This window comes from Callospermophilus lateralis, chromosome 10 (genome assembly GCF_048772815.1).
Source record: "Callospermophilus lateralis isolate mCalLat2 chromosome 10, mCalLat2.hap1, whole genome shotgun sequence".
Taxonomy (NCBI): domain Eukaryota; kingdom Metazoa; phylum Chordata; class Mammalia; order Rodentia; family Sciuridae; genus Callospermophilus; species Callospermophilus lateralis.
Window position 1 is genome coordinate 2,847,091 of NC_135314.1, and position 25,093 is coordinate 2,872,183.

Here is a 25,093-nt window from a genome sequence, read left to right on the forward strand (position 1 = left end):
TATTTTAAAGCAAATCCCAGACATCATGTTATTTTACTGAAGTAGGGACACCTATTATTAATTCAATTTGGGGAGAAAATAGGCACTGAAAAATTAAGAATTTTACTTGAAATGATACAGAGTCTATAGGAAAACTAGATGTCAAAGTGAATTTCTTTCCATCCAATACGGTGCTCGTTTAAGACACCTCCCACCCAGGGCTGGAGATATGCTTAGTGATAGAGCACTCGGCTAGCACATCTGAGGCCCTGGGTTCTGTCCCCAGCAATGCAAAACAAAGAAAAAGAAAGAAGACATCTCTAAAAAATATTTTACTTAGTTACCTGTTTTTTGTTGTTGTTGTTTGTTTTGATGGTACTGGGGATTGATCCCAGGATCGTTCAGACACTGAGCCTCATCCCTAGCCCTTTTTATTTTTTTTATTTTGAGACAGTCTTGCAAAGTTGCTGAGGTCTTGCTAAGTTGCCCAGACTGCCCTCAATCTTGCCATCCTCCTGCCTCGGGTTCCTAAGTGGCCTGGATCACAAGCATGTACCACCACGCCCAGCTACTTCATTACCATTTTAGCACTTAGTTATGCAGTTACGTGTATAAACATGTCACATACTACAACAATTCAAACACTTTAATTACACAGATTTATTTGCTTTAGTCATGAGTGTTCAAGTAGATTGGGAGTTTGATGCTGGGTACAGGGACTTCTGACTCATGACAGTGGCAAGGAAACTGAGCCTAGGAGCAGGACATGCAGGCCCAGCTTTGGTTGGGGGCTTAGCTCCAGAAGAGGGAGACGGCACCAAGAGGGAGCTCAGGCTGCTCTGGGAACCATGCAAAGGTGAGATCTCATTGAGTTGTCTGGTGGGCTAGGACCTGGTCATTTTCCAGATCATGAGTGATATTTTTTTTCCCAAGAAATCTCTACAATGTCAAACCTGCATTTTCCTGCTCTATTGGGCTTTAGCAGAGCAAGGTTTCTTCTGCCCATGACAACCATGAAGGCCCACGCCAAGCTGACACCTTGAGCCGACACTCTATGTTGACTTCTGAAACTGCTGTCCATCCGTCCATCCAGACCCTCTGCTTTGACAACTCTGTGGAACTGGTTTGTTAGAATTCTTTTCTGACCACCTACAGTGACTCTGACTCTGAAGTCACATGTCCCTCTGCCTGGGCTCTTGGCTCTGCAGCCTGTACCCTGCCTTAACCTTTCTTTGTATTCCTGTGACAGACATCACTGGGTGAAGTGTGCTGTGTGACTCGGTGTTATAGATAGGAGAGATGGAGACTATCTGCCCATCTTATGACGGTCGGGTGACTCACAAGTATCTGGTGAACTGACCACTAAAGGTGATGCAGCCTGCGAATCCATTGTTATCCAATCCATTCTGACACTGTGGAGAGGTGTTTGGTCCATGTTGACAGCACGGCCTGCTCACAGCAGCAGATACATTCAAGGGGAAGCAGGGGTCATCTCCAGAGCGAGAGACTCAGTTCGGAGGTTCTCAGCTCTTCTTTTAAAGGAAACCATGGAAGGTATATAGGAATGATATCAGTCTGGTGATCCCAGGCCGATTTGGGGTGGTCTGGTCAGTGTCAGGATCCTCAGACAGATATGGTTTTCATTATCTGATCAATAGATAGTGCTGGAAAACCCCCTAAATTATAGGTTTCTCAAGATAATGTTTCTCTTTGCTTAATCTCTTTATGGGCGTTAAATAATAGTGCACAGGTAGATTTACAAATCTCCCTGAAATTTGGGGGTACAGGCCTAGAGACTGGCGTAGGGGTAGCAGGCCTGAAAAGTCTGGAGAGACTTCTGAATCAGAGTCTTGTTACTGTTCTTCCCTTAAGTCTCTTTTCTACCTATTTTTATTCCTCCTATCCTATCTCACCTTTAAAGAAAGAATAGGAAACTGAGCCCTAAGTTACATCCACCTGCAGGAATGTTCTTTAAAAGCCACACACGAGGAGACATGAGGCCTAAGTGTCTGCCCCGCTGCCAGCTGGGACCCTGAAGCACTCCTGGTTGTTCTTTTAGCGGTTGCGTGGGGCCCCGTGGTGTCTGGTGGTACGACTTTCAGTGAGCGTGTCCCCTCCCCATAAAAGCATTGTAGCTTCCTGGGGGTTTCTCCTGGCCCTTGTCTGAGGGTTGGAGACATGGCCAGGCAGACAGGTCAGCATGAGAGGCCTTCTCAAAGTGTGGCTCTCTGCGTGGCTCAGAGGAGAGGAGGCAGAAGGGGAGGGTGTCTTTGGTCCCTTGCACTGTCCTGGGGAGCTGTTGAATAACAAAATATTTGTCCACTTTTGTTCCTGCAAGGGAGCCCCTAAGTTCTTGGACTCCCTGAGTGTCTTGTTACAGGGTGGACCCATGCTTTCAGGATGGGGGTGGTCACACTAGAAAGAGCATGAGCCCCATGTTATCATGTGAGCTCCCAGGAGGAGGGCTGTAGGTGGAATTCAGTCAGGTGCCCAGGGAGTCTGTCAGCTGAAGGGGTCCTAGGCGGTCCCAGAGAGGAGGATCTCAACGCAGGATGATGGGTCCCTGATGCAGGTGATGGAGGAGAATTTCATCACGTGTCGGATATTGAAGCAAGGAGTTCACTTCCAGGGAGAACCTGGCCACCACGAGAGGGGCACGCTTGGGTTCCCAGCTTTTCTTCTAAAGGCAGCTTGGCGAGGGCTGGGCATGGGCTGGGCATGGGTGATCCCAGGATGGCTGGTGGTGGTCTGGCAGTTCTCAGGGTCCTCAGGTGATGGTTAGATAGCCTGGGGAAGCACCACGTTGTAGGTTTCGTATCTCCCTTTGCTCAATCCGTTTTAAAAATATAGGTGTTAAGCCAGTGACTGGGAGGCTGAGACAGGAGAATTGAGAGTTCAAAGCCAGCCTCAGCAACTTAGCAAGGTCCTAAGCAACTCAGCAAGACCCTGTCTCTAAATAAAATATAAAAAAGAGCTGGGGATGTGGCTCAGTGGTTAAGCACCACTGGGTTCAATCCCTGGTACCCCCCTCCAAAAAAAAAAAGTATTAGTGGGTTAATGAGCAGTGAACAGGGCAAATTTTATAAGTGGGTAAATTTCCAATAACCTTAAGATTGTTAGTGAAGATTTTTAGATTTCCCAGAAATTCGAGACTGGCCTGGGAGTGGAGGGATGGGGAACTCAGCGGGAGGTTTCAGGTGGAGGTGTCTGTCCTCTCCTCCCCATTCTACCTGTCTCTTTATGTCTGTTCGTTCTAATTCGAGTCACCCATCCTACCTAGAAGTGGACCCCAAACCGCAGCTCGTACATGAGCTTCCTTGTTGGTCACCTTCCTGGGTCACCTGGTCCCTCTCAGTCCTGCCACCACCCCAGGTGCCATCCCAGCACCCAAGGACCTGGGCTCCTCTCCCCTCAACCACTCAGGCTAGGCAGGGTCCCAAGGCACCCTTCTCAGGGAAACGGAGGGTTTTCTGAGCTGCCAGCTCCGGTGCTGCTTCCTGTCACCAGGCTTATTGACTCATGAGTTTAGACGGTTGTGTCAGGTTTCATTATTGAGCAACACAACATTGTTGAAGTTCAGCTACACAAGTTCTCAGGTTCAGGAAACCCTACCCAAGAGGGGCCCAGGGCACCTCCTAGAAGCCAGGACTCTGGCACCTTCCCTGCCTCCCTGTCCCACCAGGGGAGGGAAGAGAACTTCTGCAAAGTCCCCTATCCACAGAGGGATCAGGGATTGCCAAAAGAGAAGCACAGTGGCCTCCAGGCCTCTCTGCAACACCACTGACCAGAGACAACTGAACTCACTGCAGGAAGAAAGGCTGGAGTCTGTCACACCCCTGGACTGCCTTGGCCACACCATTGTCCCCGCTCTCTGTCCTACTGTGACTCCTGCAGAGGCCACTGCCTATTCCAACAGACTTTGTCCCAGGCCATGGTGTGCTCTCCAGACCCACTGAGTCCCCCAAACCATTTGCTCCTCTTCACATCCCCTGTCAAGAAAGGGTGTGTCCATTTCCAGGTCACACTGGGGATGTGGGTGATCACACTCCTGTAACTCCCCCTCACTGTGACTTTTCCCTTCTGCACATTAACAAATTTGCCTTTCCTTCTATTCAACAAATTGTTCATTCATTCCAGCTAAACTTCAGATGGTGGAGGAGAAATTTCCTCCCTCCCCTATAGAGGTAAATAGGTAAAAACAGAGAACTCAATAAATGAGCATACATTCAGTGTCCCCAGAGGCAACTCCTGTCCTCTGGAAGGTGTTGTTTCCATGCTTTCAAGGAACACCAACCATTCCGAGGCTGGCTTTGCTTCCCACAGGGAGGACCCAAGGCTGGCGTTCCTCAGGGCTGTGCCTGACCTTCTGCCTCTGCTCGTGCCCTGAGGGGCCACCTGCACAGGCCAAAACGGAGCCTCCCTCCTTTCCTGGCTCCCACTGGGTCTGGCCAAGTGGTGTCAGAATTCAGAGGGTAAGAGGAGGGTGAGGCAGGGTCCATGGCGGGCTCCCGTGGCTGCAGTAGCCCTCTGCTCATAGCCCCAGCTTCCCCTGTTCCCCTGCTGCCCCTCCTGAGGGACACTGCCACATCCCTTAGCCGTAGCCTGGAGACAGTGCCTGCAAGAGTGCCCTCAGGTTGCCTGTTCTGCACGTGCATTCTGTACCTCACTGGCCCCTGACCTGAGCCGGGGTGGGGACAGGCAGCAGAAGGCAGCCTGGGCCAGGGAAGAGGAGGCCCAGTTTCCTTGGGAGCTGCCTGTCATCTGCTCAGCACTAGGGTTTCACATGGAGCTGTCCCAGGTGGTTCCAGACAGACCAACTTCAGGTGAAAGGGGGCAGGAACCTGCAAAGGTCACCAAGGTCAAGCTCCCTCAACAGGGCAGGCTGGGCCATCCATGCTATGGGTCCTCTGTGTGACATCTGCCAAGAGTCTCTTCTCCCATCATGGAATGTATTGGCCCTGTGAGCAGAGGTGACAGCAAAGCTGGAGAAGGGCTAGTGGCTCCTCGATGTCCTGGTCTTGCCTGAGCCACATCTCAGCCTCTCAGTTCATCTGGTTATCTATCCCATGATGGCAACACAACCAAGAAACACCAGGAGTGGGGCCGGGTGCAGCTCAGCAGTAGAGCGCATGTCCAGCATGAGCAAGGGCCTGGGTTCCTTCCCCAGCACTGCAAAGAGTCAAAGGGTTCCTTCGGCTTCACAGGCTGCCGTGAAGGGCATCTCGAGGTGTGTCCAGCTGCACCTGTTCCTGAACCTCGTCATTGCCAGAAACGGAGAATGCGCCTGGGCTCCACAAAGCCCCACCTCCACAGGCCCTCCCTTTTCATGCCATCTTCCCCACCAGCTTCACCCCTGTGCACTGTGACATGCCAGACCTGACTCTGCACCTTCACGCTCTTTGTCCACAGATGATTACTGAGATTGGAATTGTTTGTCCCCTGCTGGGTGCAGGAGCATGCCCCTGGGGTCCCAGCTATTCCGAAGGCTGAGCAGGAGGGACACACAGCTGTACCTGAATGATTATGCTAGGACCAATGGAGGGAGCTACCCCTCACTGAACAGGAAATGTTTGTGTCTGGGTCTGGCTGGTTTCAGAGGAACAACAATTCTTTTCATCCATTTGTTTGTTTTTAGATGGGGTCTCTATTTTGACCAGGCTGGCTCAAACTTATGGACTCAGTGGCCAAGGGCAGGCTAAGACGTGTGGTCAGAGACCTCTGATCTCAATTCTGGGGCTTCTCCCTATTGTAGTGGCATGAATAAAATCAATCTCATGCTTGGCATTTTGAGTGCTGGAGTTTGGACCCCAGGGCCTTGCACATGCTAAGGACACACTCTACCCCTGAAGTGCACCCCAGGCCTTGGCTTTGTCTCTGAAAGCTCCCCCACACCTAACCCAGGCCTTCTAAATCAGAAATCAGCTCTGTAGCTAGTGCCAGTGGGTGGCTCCTATGCTTGGTCAGGTTTGAGCAATACCACCCTGCAGGCCAGGGTGACCCAGGAAAGTCACAAGGGCTAACACTCTTTCTACATTAGCAGGGGCGGGGCCTGGTGGACAATGGGCTGGGGAATTACTTGGGGTTGTCATTGTAAACAGAAGGACTTAAGTCAATAAATAGCAGGAATTCTGAGGCTGGGGCGTGTCTTTTGGAAAGGGCTCTGGAGGCTGCCCTCTCAGCTGCTGGCAGATAGCTCTTTCTCCACCAGCCTCACCCTGTGGCCTCTTATAGCCTGGTCACCGTCGCCCCCAACAAGGAATGGCTTCCGCAGGGGAGCATTGCAAGGACCAGGGCTGCTGCCAGGATTCCCTGGCACAGACTTCTCTCTGAGTCACAATCAGCCAGGGAGGAACAGCTGCAAGGACACACATCTGTGAGTCACTTAAAAATTTTATGATGAATAAACTATCCATTATACAGACTCATTCATTATGTATTAACCGGGTGCTTCACAGTTACACTGCCAACAGCCCCTTTTTGTTTTATGTGTTTTTTCTAAGGACACACTAACTTCAACAATAAATTTAAAAATCTGAAACTTTGAATATCTAGTAACACTACCTAAAATTTTCTACTCAATTGTCAAATCTTTAACAATAATGTTAATAAACACATCATTTGCTGCGAGGGGAAAGAGAAGTGGGAATTCCCCGAAGGTTAAAATCATGGAAAGAAAATTATACAGTTTAGATTAAATAACTAATTTTTTAAAAAATACAGCAAACACCACTAGATACTGGAAAATAAACCTTAAACACATTAAAAGCGCTATATAAGCTGCCTCCTGCCTGCACATGTCCTTGGTGTCTAACCACGTTTTAAAGGACCCAGTGGCACAATGAAAAGGGAGGAAGGTGGAAACCAAACGTGAGGGGAAAAGGAGGCCCTTCTTGCAAGGCCGGCAGGCTGAGAAGGGCCGCCCAGTGTGTCTGGCGATCCCCTTCCCCAGCTCAGCCTCCCTGCCTCCCCTGCCCTCCTGGGCACCAGGGTGGGAACACTCAGACCCCTGGGGCTTACACCTCTTTCCTGTCTTTATTTTCTCCTGTGAATTCCATAGTTTAAAATCCTCCTGAATATAGCTTTAGTCCTGTCTTGGGTGAACCCAGGGCCTCAAGCCTGCTACATATGTGCTTGGCTGCTGAGCTGGACCCCAGTCCCTGAAAATGGCTCTGGTGACCAGAAGATTTGCCCTGGTATGAGAATGCCCTTTCTAGAATTTCTTTTGATGGCTGCAGCAGCAACACTCTGCACATTCTGGGGAGACAGATCCTCCTTCTGGCCCTCTGGCTGGCTCAGAACTGAGGAGGATGTGTGTTAAGCTCTACATTCACAAATAGTAACTGGACGGGGTGTAGCTCTGTGGCAGAGCACCTACTTTGCACTCTCTAGGCCCTGGATTCGATCCCAAAGCCTGCAAAAAGTAATAACGACCTTGGTAAGGCTCTGATGAGCTAAAACATCAAGATATGCTTGTTAACCTGGGCTCCATTGTCTGGATTTCCTGACCTCAGAGCCGGGGGATAAAAGACCAGCAAGTACCAACTCGTGAAGTGCGACTTTTTCCCCCAAGTGTTGGTCCCCTGACACCTTGGGACAGAGTACTGGCCCAGGAAGCTACTCTGGCGCCCTTGGAACATTCTGGAGGCCACTGTCCTGGGAGCCCAGGTGACAGGGAAGTGCCGTGCCTCCCTGCCCTCCTCCCCAGTTGCACTCTTACGTAGTTCAGTATACCTCTTTAAAATAACATTATTACACTTAACAAAGTTATTTTCTTAGCACTATCTGTTACCAAAAAAATCACTAATAAACATAAAAAGGGGATCAGGGTTAGTAATTTGGGAAATACTAATTTGGGAAATACTAATTTATGCCAATTTTATATGTATATAATATATACAAGGAGATATTATTATATACATATGAAATTGGCATAAATTTAAATTTTTGATACTAAGCATCAGAAAGGATGCAGAGCACAGAAACAGTAATATGTTGCTGAGAGAAGGGAGAATAACTGTACCTCTGGAAAAAGTTTCATGCTATATAGTAAAACTGAGCATATATATACTTGATTTCTTCTACACTGATATATACTAACAGAAATGCATATATATATACCAAGAGACACATATAACAGTGCTTATACCAATATTGCTTACAATAGGAAAAATGTGAGTTAACTCAAATGTCTTAACATAGAAAGGATAAAGAAACTACACTATGTAATTCCATAAAATAATATAAAATGAACAAATTAAACTTTGTAACAACATGAATCAATCTCCCAAATTTTATAAAAAATGAAAAAAAGATAAAAATAATATGCATAGTGCAAGTCTGTTCATTTAAAGTTCAAAATAAAAAGCACTTATTTTCAAGTGGTTCTGCAAATTAAAAATAAATATACACCCACTTATGGAGCTATAAAGAAAACATGGTAAGATGCTAACATTTGGAATCCAGGTGAAGACTATACAAAGGTTCATTATACTACTTTGTTACCTTTCTGTGGGCTTGAGATGTTTCAAAATAAAAAGATAGGAAAGTTTAAAAATCAGGCAAACTGAATTTTTAGTGTTTAGAGGTAGAAAGTGATAAAGTGAATAATTATCAAAATTCAGATTAGAGCTGGGTGCAGTGGTGCATGCCTGTAATTCCAGTGGCTTGGGAGGTGGAGGCAGGAGGATTTCAAGTTCAAAGCCAGCCTCAGGAATTTATCAAGGTGCTAAGCAACTCATTGAGACCCTGTCTATAATAAAATACAAAATAGGGCTGGCGACGTGGCTCAGTGTTCAAGTGCCTCTGAGTTCAATCTCTGGTACAAAAAAAAAAAAAAAAAAAATTCAGGTTAGTGCCAACTCTGGGAAGAAGAATGAAGTTGTGATGTGGGAGAGCTTCCTGGGAAGCTTCTGGTCCCAGCAGTTTCTGCATCCCAGTGTAAGTGTAAAAACTCTCATAATTATTTGGCAAACTGTCATAGAAACTCCATGCATTTTTGCATTCTGCTGTCATATATAACAAATTAGAATAAAATTAAAAAAAATCCATGCATTTTTATGGATGTATATTTCATAAGAGGAAAAGGTACAATGGTGTGAAGAGGTCTATAAAAATACTTTGGAAAGAAAATTGGTATACATGATTATAAAAGAATAAACCATTATTGCTTTGTAATAAGCAAATATAAGTAAGGAACTTTTGCCAAGAGGGCTGTTTACTAATAATATCATCTTATTTTTACATGATAGTTCTTATATGATCACCAATTCTGAGTCTTGCTTACTTTGATAACAAATACATTTATGTATTTAGGTAAAACATTCTTTTAAATAATTCTCACAAACTGTAACAGGATACTTCATATGTGTTTTGGCAGATATTATTCTAGGATATGCAACCTAAAAAATTTGTTCTAAGGAAACTCTGGATGAAAGTTTGATAATTATCCAAACATTTTACACAATTTATATTGTTCATGTATATATTTTACATATTTTTCTATAGTTTTTTCTGATTTCATTAGGATGTCACAATATTTTTTGTGAGCCCCTCAAAGGCAAAAGTTGGTCAAAATTCCCTGTTCTTTAATTTTAGCTTTTGCAGTTTCTTACATGGTTGTAACCTGCATTATTTTCAAAATTTCCTGTTTTTTTCTGGAGCTTTATCAAATGGAATAACAATGTCTTCTTTCTTTCCACATTTTGCTCAAATGAGTTCCGAGGCCCGTGATCTATGCATCCTGTGGCAGGAATCCTTCACCGTGTGCTGTGGACATTGAACACTTGGTCTGAGCACTCTTTTCAAACTTGTCATTTTTTAAACTAAATGTATCCTGGTGCTTCTGAGGCCTGGAACCAGCCACGCTGCCTTCCTGGGAACTCAGCCCCCAAACCAAAACCACCTCAAATGGGGTGTACCTAAAAAGTTGCAGGGATGACCAGAGAGGTCCCCCCTCCTGCCCCTGGCCCCAGGTGTTGACACTTCTCTCGTGACCTGGAAAGAACTTCCACTTGAAGTTTCTTAAGGCCTTGAAGGGCGACAACTGCTGTGCTTTAGCTGCTAACTTTTTATGCCACAGTGTTTCTGATTCCTTCTAGAATAAGGGGGAGGGGGAGAGGAGATGGTGGGGGAGAAAAGGCTGGTAACAGGAGGCCCTGAGCACGGGAAGAGCCTGCTGGTCGGCCTCACCCTCCATCAGCCCTTTCCCTAAATGATCCACAGCAACCCCTTTACTAGTGGGGTTGACACACTAGCCTCAAAGACAAGCCTCGTCCACTGCCCTGTCTTAGAAGCTAAGGATGGTCTTCACACTCTTAAAAGGTTGTGAAAAGACTAGGTAGCTGAGACTGTGAGGGCCCCCAGAGGTAGGGATGTTCCCCATCCAGCCCTTAGAGAAAGCTCCAACAGAACCAGTCAGTCTCTACAATTTCTCTGGAGTAACCAGCTTTGTGGTGCTGAACTCACCTCACAAACCTTTCCTGCTTCCTGTGTGCACAGCACCTGCCAGGCCAGAATCTGCCAGGGGTGCTGTGACCCAGTGAGCCTTGCCTGGCTTCAGAACCGAGCTGGGACAAGCAGCAGAATAAAGTATACAAACACAAGGCTTTAAGTAGGATCAGAAAGGCTGAGGCTGGCCGAGCGCAGTGGCACACACCTAGGATCCCAGCGCTAGGGAGGCTGAGGCAGGAGGATCAAGAGTTCAAAGCCAGCCTCGGCAATGGCAAGGCACTAAGCAACTCAGTGAGACCCTGTCTCTAAATAAAATACCAGATAGGGCTGGGGATGTGGCTCAGTGGTTGAGTGCCCTTGAGTTCGATCCCTGGTACCCACCACCCCCCCCCTCCCCGCCAAAAAATGCTGAGGCTCTCAGTGCCTGGGGAGTCACTAGGGCAGGAACCTGTCATTGGCAGAGGTTTGCCTCCTCTGGAGCACGGGCATCTGTACTAGGCATGAAAGCAGACGTCTAGGGGACAGGGAAATATACAAAGAGGCAAAATAATGACTTTGTTCAAAGTGGTTTAAAAATCCAGCAGGAAATACTAGTGTCTACACTCTGGTTCATCAGATCAGTTTCTGGAATCCATCTTAAGAAAATAATACAACACTAAATGAAGGCCAGTGTGATCCCAGTGACAGGAGGCCAAGGCAGGAGGACTGAGTCTGAGGTCAGCCTGGACAATCTAGAGAGACTCTGTCTCAGAATTCAAGACACAAAGTTAGTTGCATTTCACAGGAGTTTCTGGCAGCACTTCTAGGGAACATAGGCTTCTTGGGCCACCACAAGAGCTTCCAGGAGGGTGAACTGCGAGGGTGTGACCCAGGGAGGCCGGGATGAGCCAGGGCCAGTTCCAAGGGGAGAACTGCTCAAGCCTCAATCTTCCTCTTCAAAGCATGTGCAGACCTCCTCCTCACCCACCCCAGGGTTGCGTACCCAGGGAAGCTCCGTGTGCCAGGATTCCAGGGGTCTTGGCCCCAGAAGCAAGCCATTAAGCCAGCCACAATCCCCCCCCCCCCCCCCCGCCACCAAGAAGGGACTGGATGTCTAAGAGGTTGCGTCCAGTGCAGCCACCGCAGGGGGGCAGCAACAGTCAGGCCAGCAGGCAGGTTCCAAAGTTAGCCTTCTTCTGATTCAAGAGTCAGCTCTCTTTTTGGGAATGTGGTTTTATTACTTTATAATAAAAAGGTGATTATTACAAACTTGTTGAGTTGCTAAGCCTCTTGGGTGGTCATAAAGTCTGAGGTAGATGATCTCAATACCTGCTTTCAACACTGCTTTCTATTTTGGAATCCCTGACTAACCTTAAGAAACATAGGATTACAGAAATGTGGACTGTGAGTCACGTCACTGTACTGAGTTTGCTATAGGTGGCCTACAGGCCAAGGACCAGAATCCAAATGTAATAAACCCCAATTTGGGCTCAACACAAGACCATAAAAGGAAAGCAAAGCAAAATGTGGGTAAGCGGCCCACCTGTGTGACTCACCTGGCCTCCAGAGAGCAGTGACCAGCGCTTTTTGGTGCATAGTGAGGGCCTCACGAGCTGCAGAGTCCTGAAGAGCTACAGCAGCTCAAAGCCGGCCCATGGCCACTTGGGGGCATAGCTGCCCTGGACAATACCAAACATCCACCTTGCTCTAATCTAACCACTGAAAACGTCCCTCAGTCTACGTGACACTCAACAGAACAAAATCAGTCTGCTCCTTTTCTGATAATAAGATGCTATAATCTAATACCACAGCTCTTAGCAATGCAGTAGTTTAAATTTTAAGATTATTTCTAATTTATCAAAACCAGGCCTATAAATTTCGAAGTCACTACTGCCATTACCAACACCTCCATGTCAATCAGCTTACTGCCAACTCACCCAGCACTCTCTAGTTCCGTGGACTTGTCCTGTTGGCCCTCGCCTTACAATGAAGAATTCCTTGCACACAGTGGACATTCCTGAGTATGTCCTACGTGGGAATGAGTCACCAGCACAGTGTTGTCTGTGTACCATTCACTGGGGAGTTTAAAAGGGAACCAACGACACACTCTGGGCTTGTGACTCAAGTGATTTTTATTTTTGCAGCCAAGACGAGGCCAGGTCACTCCAGAAGAGGGCTCAGTGCCGAGGGGACTCACGTCCAGAAGAGGGCTCAGAGCCAAGGGGACTCACTTCCAGAAGAGTGCTCAGTGCCGAGGGGACTCACGTCCAGAAGAGGGCTGAGGCATCCTGAACTGGGAGAGGTCCCGGTTCAGGTCCAGGAATGTGTACGTGTTGTAGTCATGATGCTGTAGGTTCTTGTAGGTGGTGGTGTCATTCGGCTTAGGGGGCGCTGGGGCCTGGGCGGGCTCTGCGGAGGAAGCACAGGACAAGAGGGGCTTTCGGAGACTCATCCCAGCAGCTTCCACCAATCCTACCTGTGATGAAGAAACTGTCTACTTAGAAAGGAAAGCCTGCGGAGGCACCATACCTTCAAAAGCAAGACAAGGATGTTAGTTGAAAAGTTATTCTAAAACTGTGGCCCTAACAATTCAGGAGTGATAATTATTACACGACCACCTGGGGACAAAGCTGTCACTGGGCCATATAAAATGTTCACCTCTCCCTGACCTCACCATTGAAAACTGCCCCAGGTTTGCATCACAAGCCCACTAGAGGAAGGGACCACGCTGCTCTGTCCGGTAATAAAATAATAATGACTTAACATCTCACTCTGTGTACTTCCAGGCCCCAGATTTTAAGTTTAAAAATGCCTAGAACCATTACAGAAGGACTTTCAGTTTGCATGAAGATGCATGGGAAAGAATACTACCTCTATCAGAAATCTGTCTGTACTAGAAATAAACTATTTGTAGAAGAACACTTCCCTAAGCAGAACTAAGTGAGCCTTCCAGTCTCTGTTAGAAGATTAGGAGAATTCTGGCATTTGGTGACCTTAGAACTGGAAGTGTTGGCTGAAGCACAAGAACACTGCTCCTCTGCCACACAACATGCGACAGGACAGGATAAACCTTGCAGGCAAGGTTTGGGCTGGAACTTCCATGGACTCTAAAATTCCTGGGAATCAGAGGATGGGCCTTCTCAACTTCTATTTGTGCTTCACCAAATATAATGCACAAACTTTTTACTATTCTAATCAATGCCAAAAGCTCTGTTTCTCACAATTTTGCTGGACTAAACAAAAAAAAGTCTTAAAGAACTGACATCCTTCCAAACTCAACAAGCCAAAGCCCTTCGTGTGCTGTACACACACCTTTGGCTAACGCAAGGGGATGACCACAGTGATACTGGGTTATAGTTGCCTCTGAGGGCAAAGAGATTCCCCCCACTCCACTGCTAGAGATGAACCCAGGGTCTGGCTTGTGCCAGGCAAGCACTCTGCTACTGAGCTATACCCCAGGCTGGCAAGTTGGTTTGCAGTCTGAAAATCCCAACATCCTATTTTCACCCTGAGGGTTTTGGCACCTCCATCTGAGAGGGGAGGAATGAAAGCAGGAGCACGAGGAGAGGCAGGGCCTGAGGTCGGGAGAAGCCTGGCAAGCGGGGCACTAGAGCTCACGTAAGAGGGCTGGTGGAAAGGGAAGCAAACACTCATCCTGTGACCACATCAGGAGCACACCAGGCAATGCACGTGAGGCAGGGAGGCTTCCAGAAGGATGAAACAGAAACAGGAAGGAGAAGGCGTTGCTAGCGATGCTGTTTTAAAGAACCTGCGGAACCACAGATCCTAAAACTGAGGCCCTCCTGCTAATATCTGGCCGCACCCCCACAGCACCTCATATCCTACAAGGTCTGATGCTCACGAAATGTAACATTTAAGGGATGCATTGTTTTCCTCAGGAAGCCTGTTGTGTTTCTTAGGTAAATCAGAAAAGGAAATGTCCTGTGAAAAGAAAACCCTGCAGTCCCCAGCTGCCTTTGCGTGGCACTCACTGCTTCAGTCCCTAACTGCGAACCTTCCCTCATGCCTGAGGGTGCTCAGGGCAATCGCTGGCTTAGTTCACTTGAAGACTATCACTCCACGTATGACTCTCACTCCTGCCTATTCAAGCTAGATGGGAGACCAAGGATGCTCACAAGGTCACAAAATAGACATCTGGATACCCTGGAAGGTTAAGGGTGGCCATGCTAAACTGACAGTCTGCAAAAATTATGCTGGTTAAGAGGTTGTCCAGAGTGCCAAGGGCATACTCTTTCACTAAAAAAAAAAAAAAGATATTGTCATATTGTGTGCATGTACAAATATGTAACAATGAATCCCACTGTTAAGTATAATTATAATGCATCAATAAAAAATTTTAAAAATGTTGATATCAGAAAAAGTAAAATATTTTAGGATTTTGTATAAAGATGTGCATTATCTGTAATTAATATATACTTCTCTGCCTAGCTGGACAGCATTGCAGACCTAGTTTCTACTAGAAGCTGATTAACATTTCTTTCTAAGCAAGCAGAAATTCAGAGTAGTGTGAGTCTAGCCACCCCAAAGGATAAGAGTCTAACAAGGCGAGGTGTACCCTGTGTGAGGCCCTGGGCTTCCCCGCAAGGTGCTGCTTCTTCGGCGGCCTGGCCTCTCTCCTCAGGCTGTGGTCCTGCGGCCTTCTCTCCAGAGACGTCTGCCTTCTTCACGTCTCTCACTGGTACCTGATCTTCCAAGATGCCCCCTTTGGCTTTTGAGTGCCTTTCCGTTACCTGTTTCCCCATGTTTTCTTCTCTGGCTAGGGGAGAAGAGGCTTTCCAACCAGGCCCAGGCACCTGAGGTTCTAGGCGTCTGCCTTGGGCCCCAGGGGCGGCAGCTGGCAGCTGATCCCGCGCCCTGGCCTCTTCTGTCTGCGCTGCGAACACTGGGCTGCCACTCTGCTGTGTTGAAGATCCAGCTTTTGTGTGGTCAGGTAAAGTGTCCTGAACATCAAATGGCTTTTGACTTTCTTCATCTGTCTCACTGGAACTAAATATTTTTTGCAATTCTTCTTTCTTTACATTTTTCTTCAAAATCTCTTCACTGGCCTGTGAGCTGGGTGTGGTGGGTTTTGTTTTGGCTTCTTTTCTGTCCTTTACTGACTTGGTGGAGGGCCCCGTCTTCTTCAGCGGACGGGGCTGCCCTGGGTAGGTGACATCCATGGGTGGCCTCTGCACCCCAGTATTCTCTTTTGCAGATGCCGTGGCTTTGGGGTCTTTCTTCTCAAAGGGGCGGGTGGCCTCTGGCTTTGAAAACTGTCCCTTGCCTTTGCTCACCCCTTGGGGACCAACTTCTGGGACATCCCCCTCCTCGTCAGACTCTGAATCGGAGGAGCTGGATGTGGAGGAGGAGGAGGAGGAGGAGGAGGAGGTGGAGGAGGAGGACGAATCATCCCTCTGGTTCCCAGGAACCTGATGAACCTTGGAGTCAGAACCCTGTTCTTGGAATGGAGGCAGGACCTTTTGAGGAAATTCTACCAGAGTCTTCCTTGAAAAATGCTGCAGGGGCCCTTCCTCTGAGAGCAGCATGCTGCCACTGGGGTGGGGGCTAGCTAGTGTCCTGCCTCTGCTCCCACATGGCAGGGGAGAACGGGGTGGAGACAGGCTGTCAGGCGGCGCAGCTGCTGTCTGGGGGGTTAGTGGCTTGACCCTCTCCTTTGGTTCCACTACATCTAGGAAACGGCATAAAAAGGAAGGTTATTTTTACTATTTAATGAAACAACTTAAACTCATTAGTCAAAGTCATCGACATTTCACTGCATATCAACCCATTACTTATAACACCTTCAGTGTAACCAACCGAAGACAAGTCCCCCGGGAAGGCTCTCCAGTGACACAACCAAGCTGTGTGCTTGGCAGCTAAGAACTGGAGATACTTCCCTCTCTTGCTGAAAACATTAAAGATGGAGGATTTTTTTTTTTTTTTAAACCAACAGGAATAACAAACTGCATGCATTTCTACACTGATGGCTTCTTTGGTTATGGTTATTTTTAAACTATTTCATCTAATAAAGATATTTTTAGATGACTACTGAAGTTTTATAATTACATAATTCCTTGAATCCCTAAAATCAAGCAAATATTTGGTGTTTCTCCAATATTAAAAAACAACAACAACAAACAAAAACAAAAAAACAACCAAACAGTGAAAGTACATACAGGAGCCTGGCAGGGACTGGGGTCCCCACATGATGTGTGTGAGAGTGGGGGTGGTGGGAGAGGATGGTGCAGTTCAAGTAAAACTGCCCTGAAAAGGAAGAGAAGTCCTTCACAGTCACACAGGTCATTTGGGGATTTCTTGAGCCAAAAAAAAGGTACTATGATACTGAAAAGTTCTAAATAATGTAATATCATAGGTATCACTTGGAATGGATTTTAAATTCTAAAAAAAAAGATAAGTACTAATATAATAAAAGTAGTCTTATTAATTTCATGGTCATTGATGAAAAAATGAAATCAAGTAATATAGCAATTAGAGCTAATTTAATTTAATTTTGTCAGCTAGTAATAAATGTTTTCTAACCACATAAATCAGAAGAAAAGTATAAGACACATTCTTAAAATTATCTTTCAAACTTAAAACTATTACAGGTGAGCAGACTTATATCCAGAGTCCTGGAGGCCAGGCGCCTATTTTGTACTGAAAACAGCTCTATCCTACTTCTCTAGGGTAAAACCTGTCCTCCCAACCACTCTGGCTTAGCAGTACCCAGCAGGGTTTTCTGAGCTCAGGAACCAATGACTATAATAGACTGATATGGTGAGATCAAAGAAAAGAAAGAGGGCTGGGGCTGGGGCTCAGTGGTAGAGCGCTCTCCTAGCCCATTCGAGGCCCTGGGTTCGATCCTCAGCACCACATAAAAATAAGTAAATAAAATAAAGGTATTGGGTCCAACTACAACTAAAAGGTAAATATTAAAAACAAACAACCAAAAATGAAAAAAGAACAAGCCACTGGACGTAGGCCAGTCAGAGGGGGACAGCACTGTGAGGAAAAACGACCTGAGGGCTAGTGTGGGTGACTGTTGTAATCACCCCAGCCCACTACCACCATGCCCACCAAGCCACATAGGAACCTCGGACTCAGACCCTGCACTTGGAACTCCACCCCAGCAGGTGTTGATGCAGGTGCAGGGGATTTTCAGAGTGCACACGCAGCTGCAGGTCATGCTGAACGGAAGGTGAGCAAAGGGGTAGTGCACACTGGCTTCTGCTGTGTCTCTCTGAACCCAGCTGCCCAGCTCAGAAATTCCTAACAGCTGTGTCTAAGATGCTCCGGCCTTCAAACCCTGCCAGCCACTCACCTGAATTACTGATTCATCTCTATTTTGACTTGAATGAATTTTCCAAGTATGAATAGAAAGATGGTAAGGATTGAATCTTTCAAAATCTACCGAGACCTTTGTGCGTATGTGGGGTGCTGAGGCTTGAACTCAGGGCCTTGTGTACGCTAGAAAGTACTCTACCACTGAGCTATTTCCCTATCCCTTGCATATATTAAAAATTGTAATGTTATTAAACCAGACTAATGGTGACACTGCAAGAGTTCTGTTCCTGTTTCTATTCTCTAAAAATGCTGCTCTTACACTCACTCATCTTGGTCTATGGATTTCATTCTTTGAATTCACAAGATAAAAACCCAGAAAGAAGAAATTGACAGTGCACTGCTGGGGTCGCTGCAACACTGGAGGGCGTGGCCAGCCACTGAGAGCTGCAGAGGACTGCTGCCTTACCCAAACCCCACCTTCCAGCGTTACCTGCCAGCAGAAGGCGGGAATTAAGTTTCATCCCAAAACTTGGGTTCCACTGGGGCTGAGAGTAGAGGTCAGTGATAAGAGTGCCAGCCTAGCACAAGGTCCTAGGCTCAGTCCTTAGCAGAAAAAACAAAACAAAGCAAAAACAACCCAACCTACATTATAAATTGATTTATTACCTACAGAAAATGGAAAGAACATTTCAGATGGGACTGACAATGATACAACTTAGATATTTTACTTGAAAAGGAAACCTTAAGGGTTTGGATGTAGCTCGGTGGTAGAGTGATCACCTAATATGCCTGAGGCCCTGGGTTTAATCCCTGGCACTGCAAAACAAAACAAAACCCAAAGACAAAAAAAGGAAATTTCATTATATGAAACAAAAGGCATTCAAGTTTCTTTTGTCCGTGCTAGCTATTGAGAACACCCCAGGGAAAGGCTAACAGAGGACAGGAACAGATTTTGCTTTTTACCAAGAGCCAGTTTCTGCCCTGCCACAGCACAAGGCCAGCCTCCTCTGCATGGCTCAATAGGAAACCTGTCTGCTGATCTGTAGCTGCCTGCATCACTAACTAACAAGCCCAGGGTCCCCACCAGGGCTGAGTTTCACAGTTCAGAATTGATGTCGCCTAGAAGACAGTTCTATCACATCAAGGAACAGAAGTACTTCACCCCAGTGCTTGCTCTCATTCAATGTCCAAAGACAGACTGTGATAACCTCTGACAATACGACAGTGGCTTTCCTCGAAGACAAAGTAACAGAATGCCTGGCTGCTAAATAAGTCTCATGGGGCAGGTCCATCTCATAGCTCACTTGGGCACCTGTGGGCACTTCCTGCCTCTGAAGACCACGAAGCCGCATGAGATAAAGGTCTGCGGTCACCAGTGAGCAGTTCTCCTCACACTTCTCTTCTCAAAACAGAGCTTAAGTTTCTTGATTCTCTCTTTGGCTTGATTGAAAAGTGAGGGCATGACCTTCAGGTTTTTAGCAAAAGCAAGGATGACTATAGTATTTTAAACAGATTAGTCACCTTAAAACACTTCCAAATCTTTTCAACAGATCACAAAACTAATTCAGCATACAAAGCACATTCAGAAGCAAAGATCATCTAAACATGACATAGAAGGCTGAAGTTACTTAGGTTTTATAGGGTAATTATATGGTGTTTGACATAAAAAGTTTTTCTTTTAAGAAACGCATGATAATGGAGATTTTTCACAAGCAATACAGTACAGTGAATAAGATATAGAACATGAATCATAATGCCTGGGGGCAAACTTAAGACTCCGTGCTGCTGTCTCTGTGACATCTCAGCCTCACTGGTGACACAGGGGACAGCAGCGTCCACACACAGGCTTGTCTGTGGACACACAGATAATAAGGGGAAAGTGCTTAGAAGAGCACTTGGTATTATGGCTATAAAATAAATACATCAAATCTCTATTTCCAAATATCCTCACTTTTAAACCTGAGATAGGACTTGGAATGGCCAATCAACTTTGGTTTCTACGCATACTCTTTAAAAAGCCACATGGAAATTACCCAGCCAACGGCTTACTACTGACTCAAAGTTCAGCTTGGTGAAAGGACCCAGCAGATGACAAACCTGCAGAGCCAGACATTCCCCAAGAGGGGCCCTGGGAGGTTACCCTGGACTGACACTCACCTACTGCTTCCCTCAGGAAGTTGGTTCAAAAAGAAGCTAGAAACTTCCAGAACAAGGCAGAGGAACTTCTGTAGCCTGAGGCAAGTCCAGCCAGACCCTGTGGCTAGAGATGTGACCCCAGGGTGAGTACTTAGGGTCCCCATCTGCATGCAGAAAACTTCCACCAGAACTTCTAAAGCCAGCTTGGGGTAGGAGGGTTTAAGATGACAATGTATCATGGTGGGGAAAAGAATGACTGAACCTTACACTTTCCTACTACTGACACTTCGGGGGAAATGCAGGCTCCATGCGTCAGTTTAGAAGCATTCTTTCTTTTTCTTTGTACAGAGATTGCTTTATGAGATGTAAATGTAACATGCACCCCAAACAATTCAAAGCTGTCTTCCCACCCAAAAGCCCCCTGTCATTTATGAAGAACACAGTTATCACATGCCCATGAGCCTAACACCCAGGGAGGGCGCACACTGGACACTCAAGCCGGAAGGACCCAGGCCCAGACACCCGCAAGGATGCCACAGCTCGCGACAAAAGCTCCACAGGGGCCCAAGGCCAACTCCCAGCTCAGCATTCCCATCCCATGATGGCACCCCAACCGTCCCAGGACAGAGCACGCGGTTCCCACTGACAATGTGGAAGCACATTTCTAAATAGGAGGCTCTGGGCTCTGTCATGATATTTTCAAATTCACTTAGTTCAGATTCATAAATCCATGAGGTCGGATTACTGACACAAGGTTAAAATTCACCAAAGGAAAGGATGATGGTACTGACATAAGTAAAAAATGTGCCAGGTTGCAGGAGGCCCTGGGTTTGCATAAACAAAAAGCGTAATACAGAATGTGACTTTCTTTTTTTAAGTACTTAGAATTGAAGCCAGGAGCACTACACCTCTGAACTACATCCCTATCCCTTTTTTAATTTTTTATCTTGAGACAGAGTCTCACTAAGTTGATCAGACTGGTCTTGAACTTGAGGTCCTCTTTCCTCAACCTCTTAAATTGCTGGGATTACAGGCATGTGTCATAACTGACATACTTGTCACAAACATTTTTTAGGTGTGGTACTGGTATTGAGATTATTTTTACTAAAAGAAGAGTTCTTATGTTTAACACATACATTTAAAAAAATGCATTCAGATGGAAAAGAACATCAGATTTAAAAATGAGGCTGGTATAGGATAGAATTTTAAAAAGTTCCTGTGCAATACAGGCCTCAGGTCAACAGGACATGCAGAAACTACCAAGATGGTGAGTCTCCCCGGCCCAGGTGGGCAGTGTGAAAGTGGGGCTGGCACTCTCTACAGGTGCAAACTTTTAAAACCCACCAATGTTCTATGAGCAGGTCAAGGAGACCACAAGCAAAAGAATTTAGACATTTTCAGACACTCAAACTGAAGAAATGGTATTTTGATAAAGGAAGACCAAATTCAATTATCATTCTACAACCCCATATGAGGATCAAAGACCTGCAAAGAGAGTAATACTGCATAGTCTTTCTAGAGTAAACTAAGTTTTCATCAATAAAAGCTAAATTAAGTAGACCTAGATCATGATCAATCATCAATGATGAACAAGGGGCTGGGAATATAGCTCAGTGGCAGAGTGCCTGCCAAGCATCCACAAGGTCCTGGGTTCCAACTCCAGTACTGCAGAAAGGAAAAGGGGGGGAGGGGGAGGAGAGAATAGAAAATAAAAGTAATCCCAGGAGAGAAGCATTTAAAATTCACTTCTGCATTTCTTTTTGCTCTCCAATGAGGACATGTTACATTGGTATTCAGGGAGGAGAAAAAAAATTAAAAACTAGTGGTAAAAGTCAAAAGGATTGTGTAAAGAGCTGGAAACAGGTCAGACATTGTGCCTCAGCAGAATGAGTCACAGTGGAAAACTGGCTGCTCTTATTAATTCCTTCTCCACAGTCCTAAAATGATACCCACAATCCTGGTCTGTGACGGAGCAAACTGGGGAACCACCACAGGGTTTCAAAGAGAGAGAAGAAAGTCAAAATTGGGGAGGAAAGGGGCTGGAGTTGCAGCTCAGTGGTAGAGCGCTTGCTTAGCATGTGTGAGGCACTGGGTTCGATTCTTAGCACTGCATATAAATAAATTGAAAAAAAAAAAAAGGTCCATCAAAATTGGGGAGGAAAATGAGGGTGTAGTCGCTCTATCTCACACTAGTGAGGTCCATGGTGAGGCCATAGAAGTGCTTCAGAGGACTAATGCTTGGTACGACTTGTTGGAGGTGGGTGTTTAGAAAACAAAAAGACCAGTTCAGGGTTGATGTGAGTCAAAGCACCGTTTCTCATGTGTTTGGTCTATCTGTCACAGACCTCATATCTGACTATGATCTGGACATGGCAAGGATGAAGAGCCATAAGTCATGTAGCTAATAAAACCTCATTTGCATGCATGGAAGGCTGACTAGGTATTTACTTGGCATTCTCTGTCCCTTATGATTATCATTAAAATCTTACTTTTTGGTGGACTTTGCTTCTTGGGATTTAGTGAATGTCCCTTTTCATTCTTCCCTGATTCTGCACAGAGAGAAGCTGTAGAGGCAAATCCTCGAAATACTCGTGCTTCTAGGAGCATAGTCTGACAAGAGAGTTAATAAATATGGATTTTTAGAGTATTATCATTTATAACAGTTATTACAACATATAAATACTACATATTATTACTACACATGAATATTCAAGTAACTAGAGGTTATTCCAATTTCCATAGTAAATGTATATCTTGGAAACGTTAGAAAATACAAAAAAGTCGCAACAAGAAAATGCCCAGGTTCAAGGACAATCACTGTTAGTATCTGAGTTAATAATGAAGGATGTCCTCCTGTGTACACTCTTGTCATCTCTGACTCTGTTAACTTTCAAAATACGTTTTGTTCTTTTTATAAACTGTTTTTCTATACTTAGAAACAAAAATACAATCTGCAATTTAAAATGATGTACATAAATAATTGCTTCAGAAGTACTTACAATGGAAATGAAAAATACCATGTGAATCCACCCAGCAGGTAATCAATAAGGCCTGCGAGCTAAACAGTTGGATGCTCTAGATGCTGGCCATAGAACAAGACGTGAGAACATCTGGCTCCTGACTGTAAGCAGGGAAAGTATATACACACGCAAAAACTGAAAAAAACGTTGGGAACTTCGAGGAGTACATACACAGTGGGCCCGACGATGGTTTCCTCCCTCACCGGTACTCTACTCAGCAGTGACTACTTACTGCTTCTGGGGACTGGGCGTGTGGCGCAGTGACAGGGAACGCACGCTGGAGGCCTGGGTGCAATCCCAGCTCCAAGCCGGGGAAAGGCAAACACCGCTTTCATAATAAGATCCATTTTAAAATTAAAATAGCGGCCTTAGCTTTTCACAGAGAAGGCGAGCCCTTCTTTCACGGCCCGGAGAGGCGACTCCTCCTCAGTGGCCACCAGGTAGTCACCGGGTCAGCCAGTGCCCTCATTCACTTAACCTCGGGTGCCACCGAACAGCCCACAAGATCCCGTGGTTGGTTGGTTTTCGGCTAAATATGGGCACTGTCCTTACGGGAGCCGCGCGGGTGGCACAAGTCACCGTCGCACAGCGGTTCTCCACGCCGCTGCGCAGCGGGGACGCCCCGGGAGATGCTGCGGCTCCCCAGGTGACCCGGCCCGGCCGGGGCGGCGCCGCGCAGGGGGCCACCTCGCCCGGGCGGCGTCGGAGCCCAGACGGCCCGGCACGAGGGGTCCGCAGGTGCGGCCGGCGCGCGCCCTCGCCGGGTCCCTGCGCGCTCCAGGCCGCGCAGCGGGGAACTCCTCCGTACCTTCAGCGGCCCAGCCCGTCCTCGCCGCAGCACCAGCGAAGCCGCCATGGCGGACACGCGCAGGCCGAGGTCGCACGGAGACACGCCCCGCGCGCGCACCCGCCGCCCCCAAACCGCCCCTGATCCCGAGCTCGCCAATCACAGGGCCGGAGGAGCGGGGCGAGGGTCGAGGACCTGCGCGCGCATTTCCAGCCGCCGGCTAGGCCACACCCCCGGCCAGAGTCTACCAATCGCAGTCCTCAGCGCAAAGCGGCCCGCCCCGGGCAGATGTGGACCTGGTAGGATGGGGTGGGCAGGCTCCCGCGGTGCAAGGTGTCCTTCGCGCAGCTGTTGGGGCCCGGTGAAGATCCGAAGTGTTTTGTGGGAGTTGCATCCCTCTTCTCGCTGTATGCGGAGAACGGATCTGGCTTTCCCCTTTAACTCACTGCGTTGCCAATTTCCTGTCTTAAATCTGAAAACTTTCCCAGGTGCACAGCCTCATCAGTTCTGCCCTTCGTAGCATTAATGGTCCTATTTGAAAGTCCTTTGTGTTTTGTGGGACTCATTTATGTTGCACTGGGATTGAACACAGCCGGGCTTAACCAATGAGCCACATCCCTAGCCCTTTTATTTTAAATTTTGAGACAGAGGCTAGCTAAATTGCTTAAGGCCTGGTTAAATTGCGGAGGCTGGCTTTGAACTTGTGATCCTCCTGCTTCAGCCTCCGGAGTTGCTGGGATTACAGTTTCACATCACCACGTCGAACGTTTTGTGGGTTTTAAAGCTCCTCAGCACCATATCTCTGGGTCCATACCACGTGCCCGGTCTCCTTCCATAGCTACAACTGATCAGACACCATCAAGGTGGTCACCAGTCATCGTCCACCCTGCACGAACAGGCCTGCTTTTGGCCCAAGACAATGCTAACACCAGAATTAGATTGGAAATTGATGTTTTAGTTTACCTCAAAATTTATCAGTGCAAACATCCCACCACCCATTGGGCATAGTTTAGTTGTGGAGTAGGTGTTATTAGTTATCAGTTTCCTTCATGTTTCATTGAGTAGTGGTCTCCTGCCTCATCTCTCCTACTCCATGTCCAGTGCCCCATAAAATATTCACGGTTAGTCCTCTGAGGCGATCCCAGCCTTCCTGATCTGCTCACTTACCTCTGACCTTACTGCATTCCTGACACTGAGTTTTGCTGGAGACCTTCCAGATCCAAACCACAGTAGCCAGAGAGAGTGGGAAGGTCAAGGTCAGCTTCAAGAGTCAAATTAAAGTTACTGCAGAAAAATCAAAGTAGCAGAGGCCAGTGGGTGGTTCACGAGTGTTTGTGGAGGATGACTTTGTAAGTTCCAATCATCAGAAGACTGGACGAGATTGAGCGGCCCCAGAGGCACTCCTGCAGTTGATAGTTCTCTGCCCAGAGCTCCTGTAGGCACCATCTTCTTTCCTTGG

General features: G+C 46.8%; 1 protein-coding gene across 3 annotated transcripts; it reads right to left on the reverse strand.

The window, feature by feature from the left end:
- Positions 1-12,521: 12,521 nt before the first annotated feature.
- Ndufv3 (NADH:ubiquinone oxidoreductase subunit V3) lies at positions 12,522-23,762 on the reverse strand. Of its 3 annotated transcripts, none has more exons than XM_076868100.1 (4): positions 23,656-23,762; positions 22,317-22,437; positions 14,984-16,096; positions 12,522-12,816 (listed from the first exon to the last, which is right to left on the reverse strand). In XM_076868100.1, the coding sequence occupies exons 1-4, from the start codon at positions 23,701-23,703 to the stop codon at positions 12,653-12,655; spliced, it is 1,446 nt and encodes a 481-aa protein (XP_076724215.1). In that variant the 5' UTR covers positions 23,704-23,762; the 3' UTR covers positions 12,522-12,652. The 3 variants fall into 3 exon arrangements, with proteins under 3 accessions (XP_076724215.1, XP_076724216.1, XP_076724217.1); XM_076868101.2 differs by lacking the exon at positions 23,656-23,762 and adding an exon at positions 22,827-22,969; XM_076868102.1 differs by lacking the exon at positions 14,984-16,096.
- Positions 23,763-25,093: the final 1,331 nt, after the last annotated feature.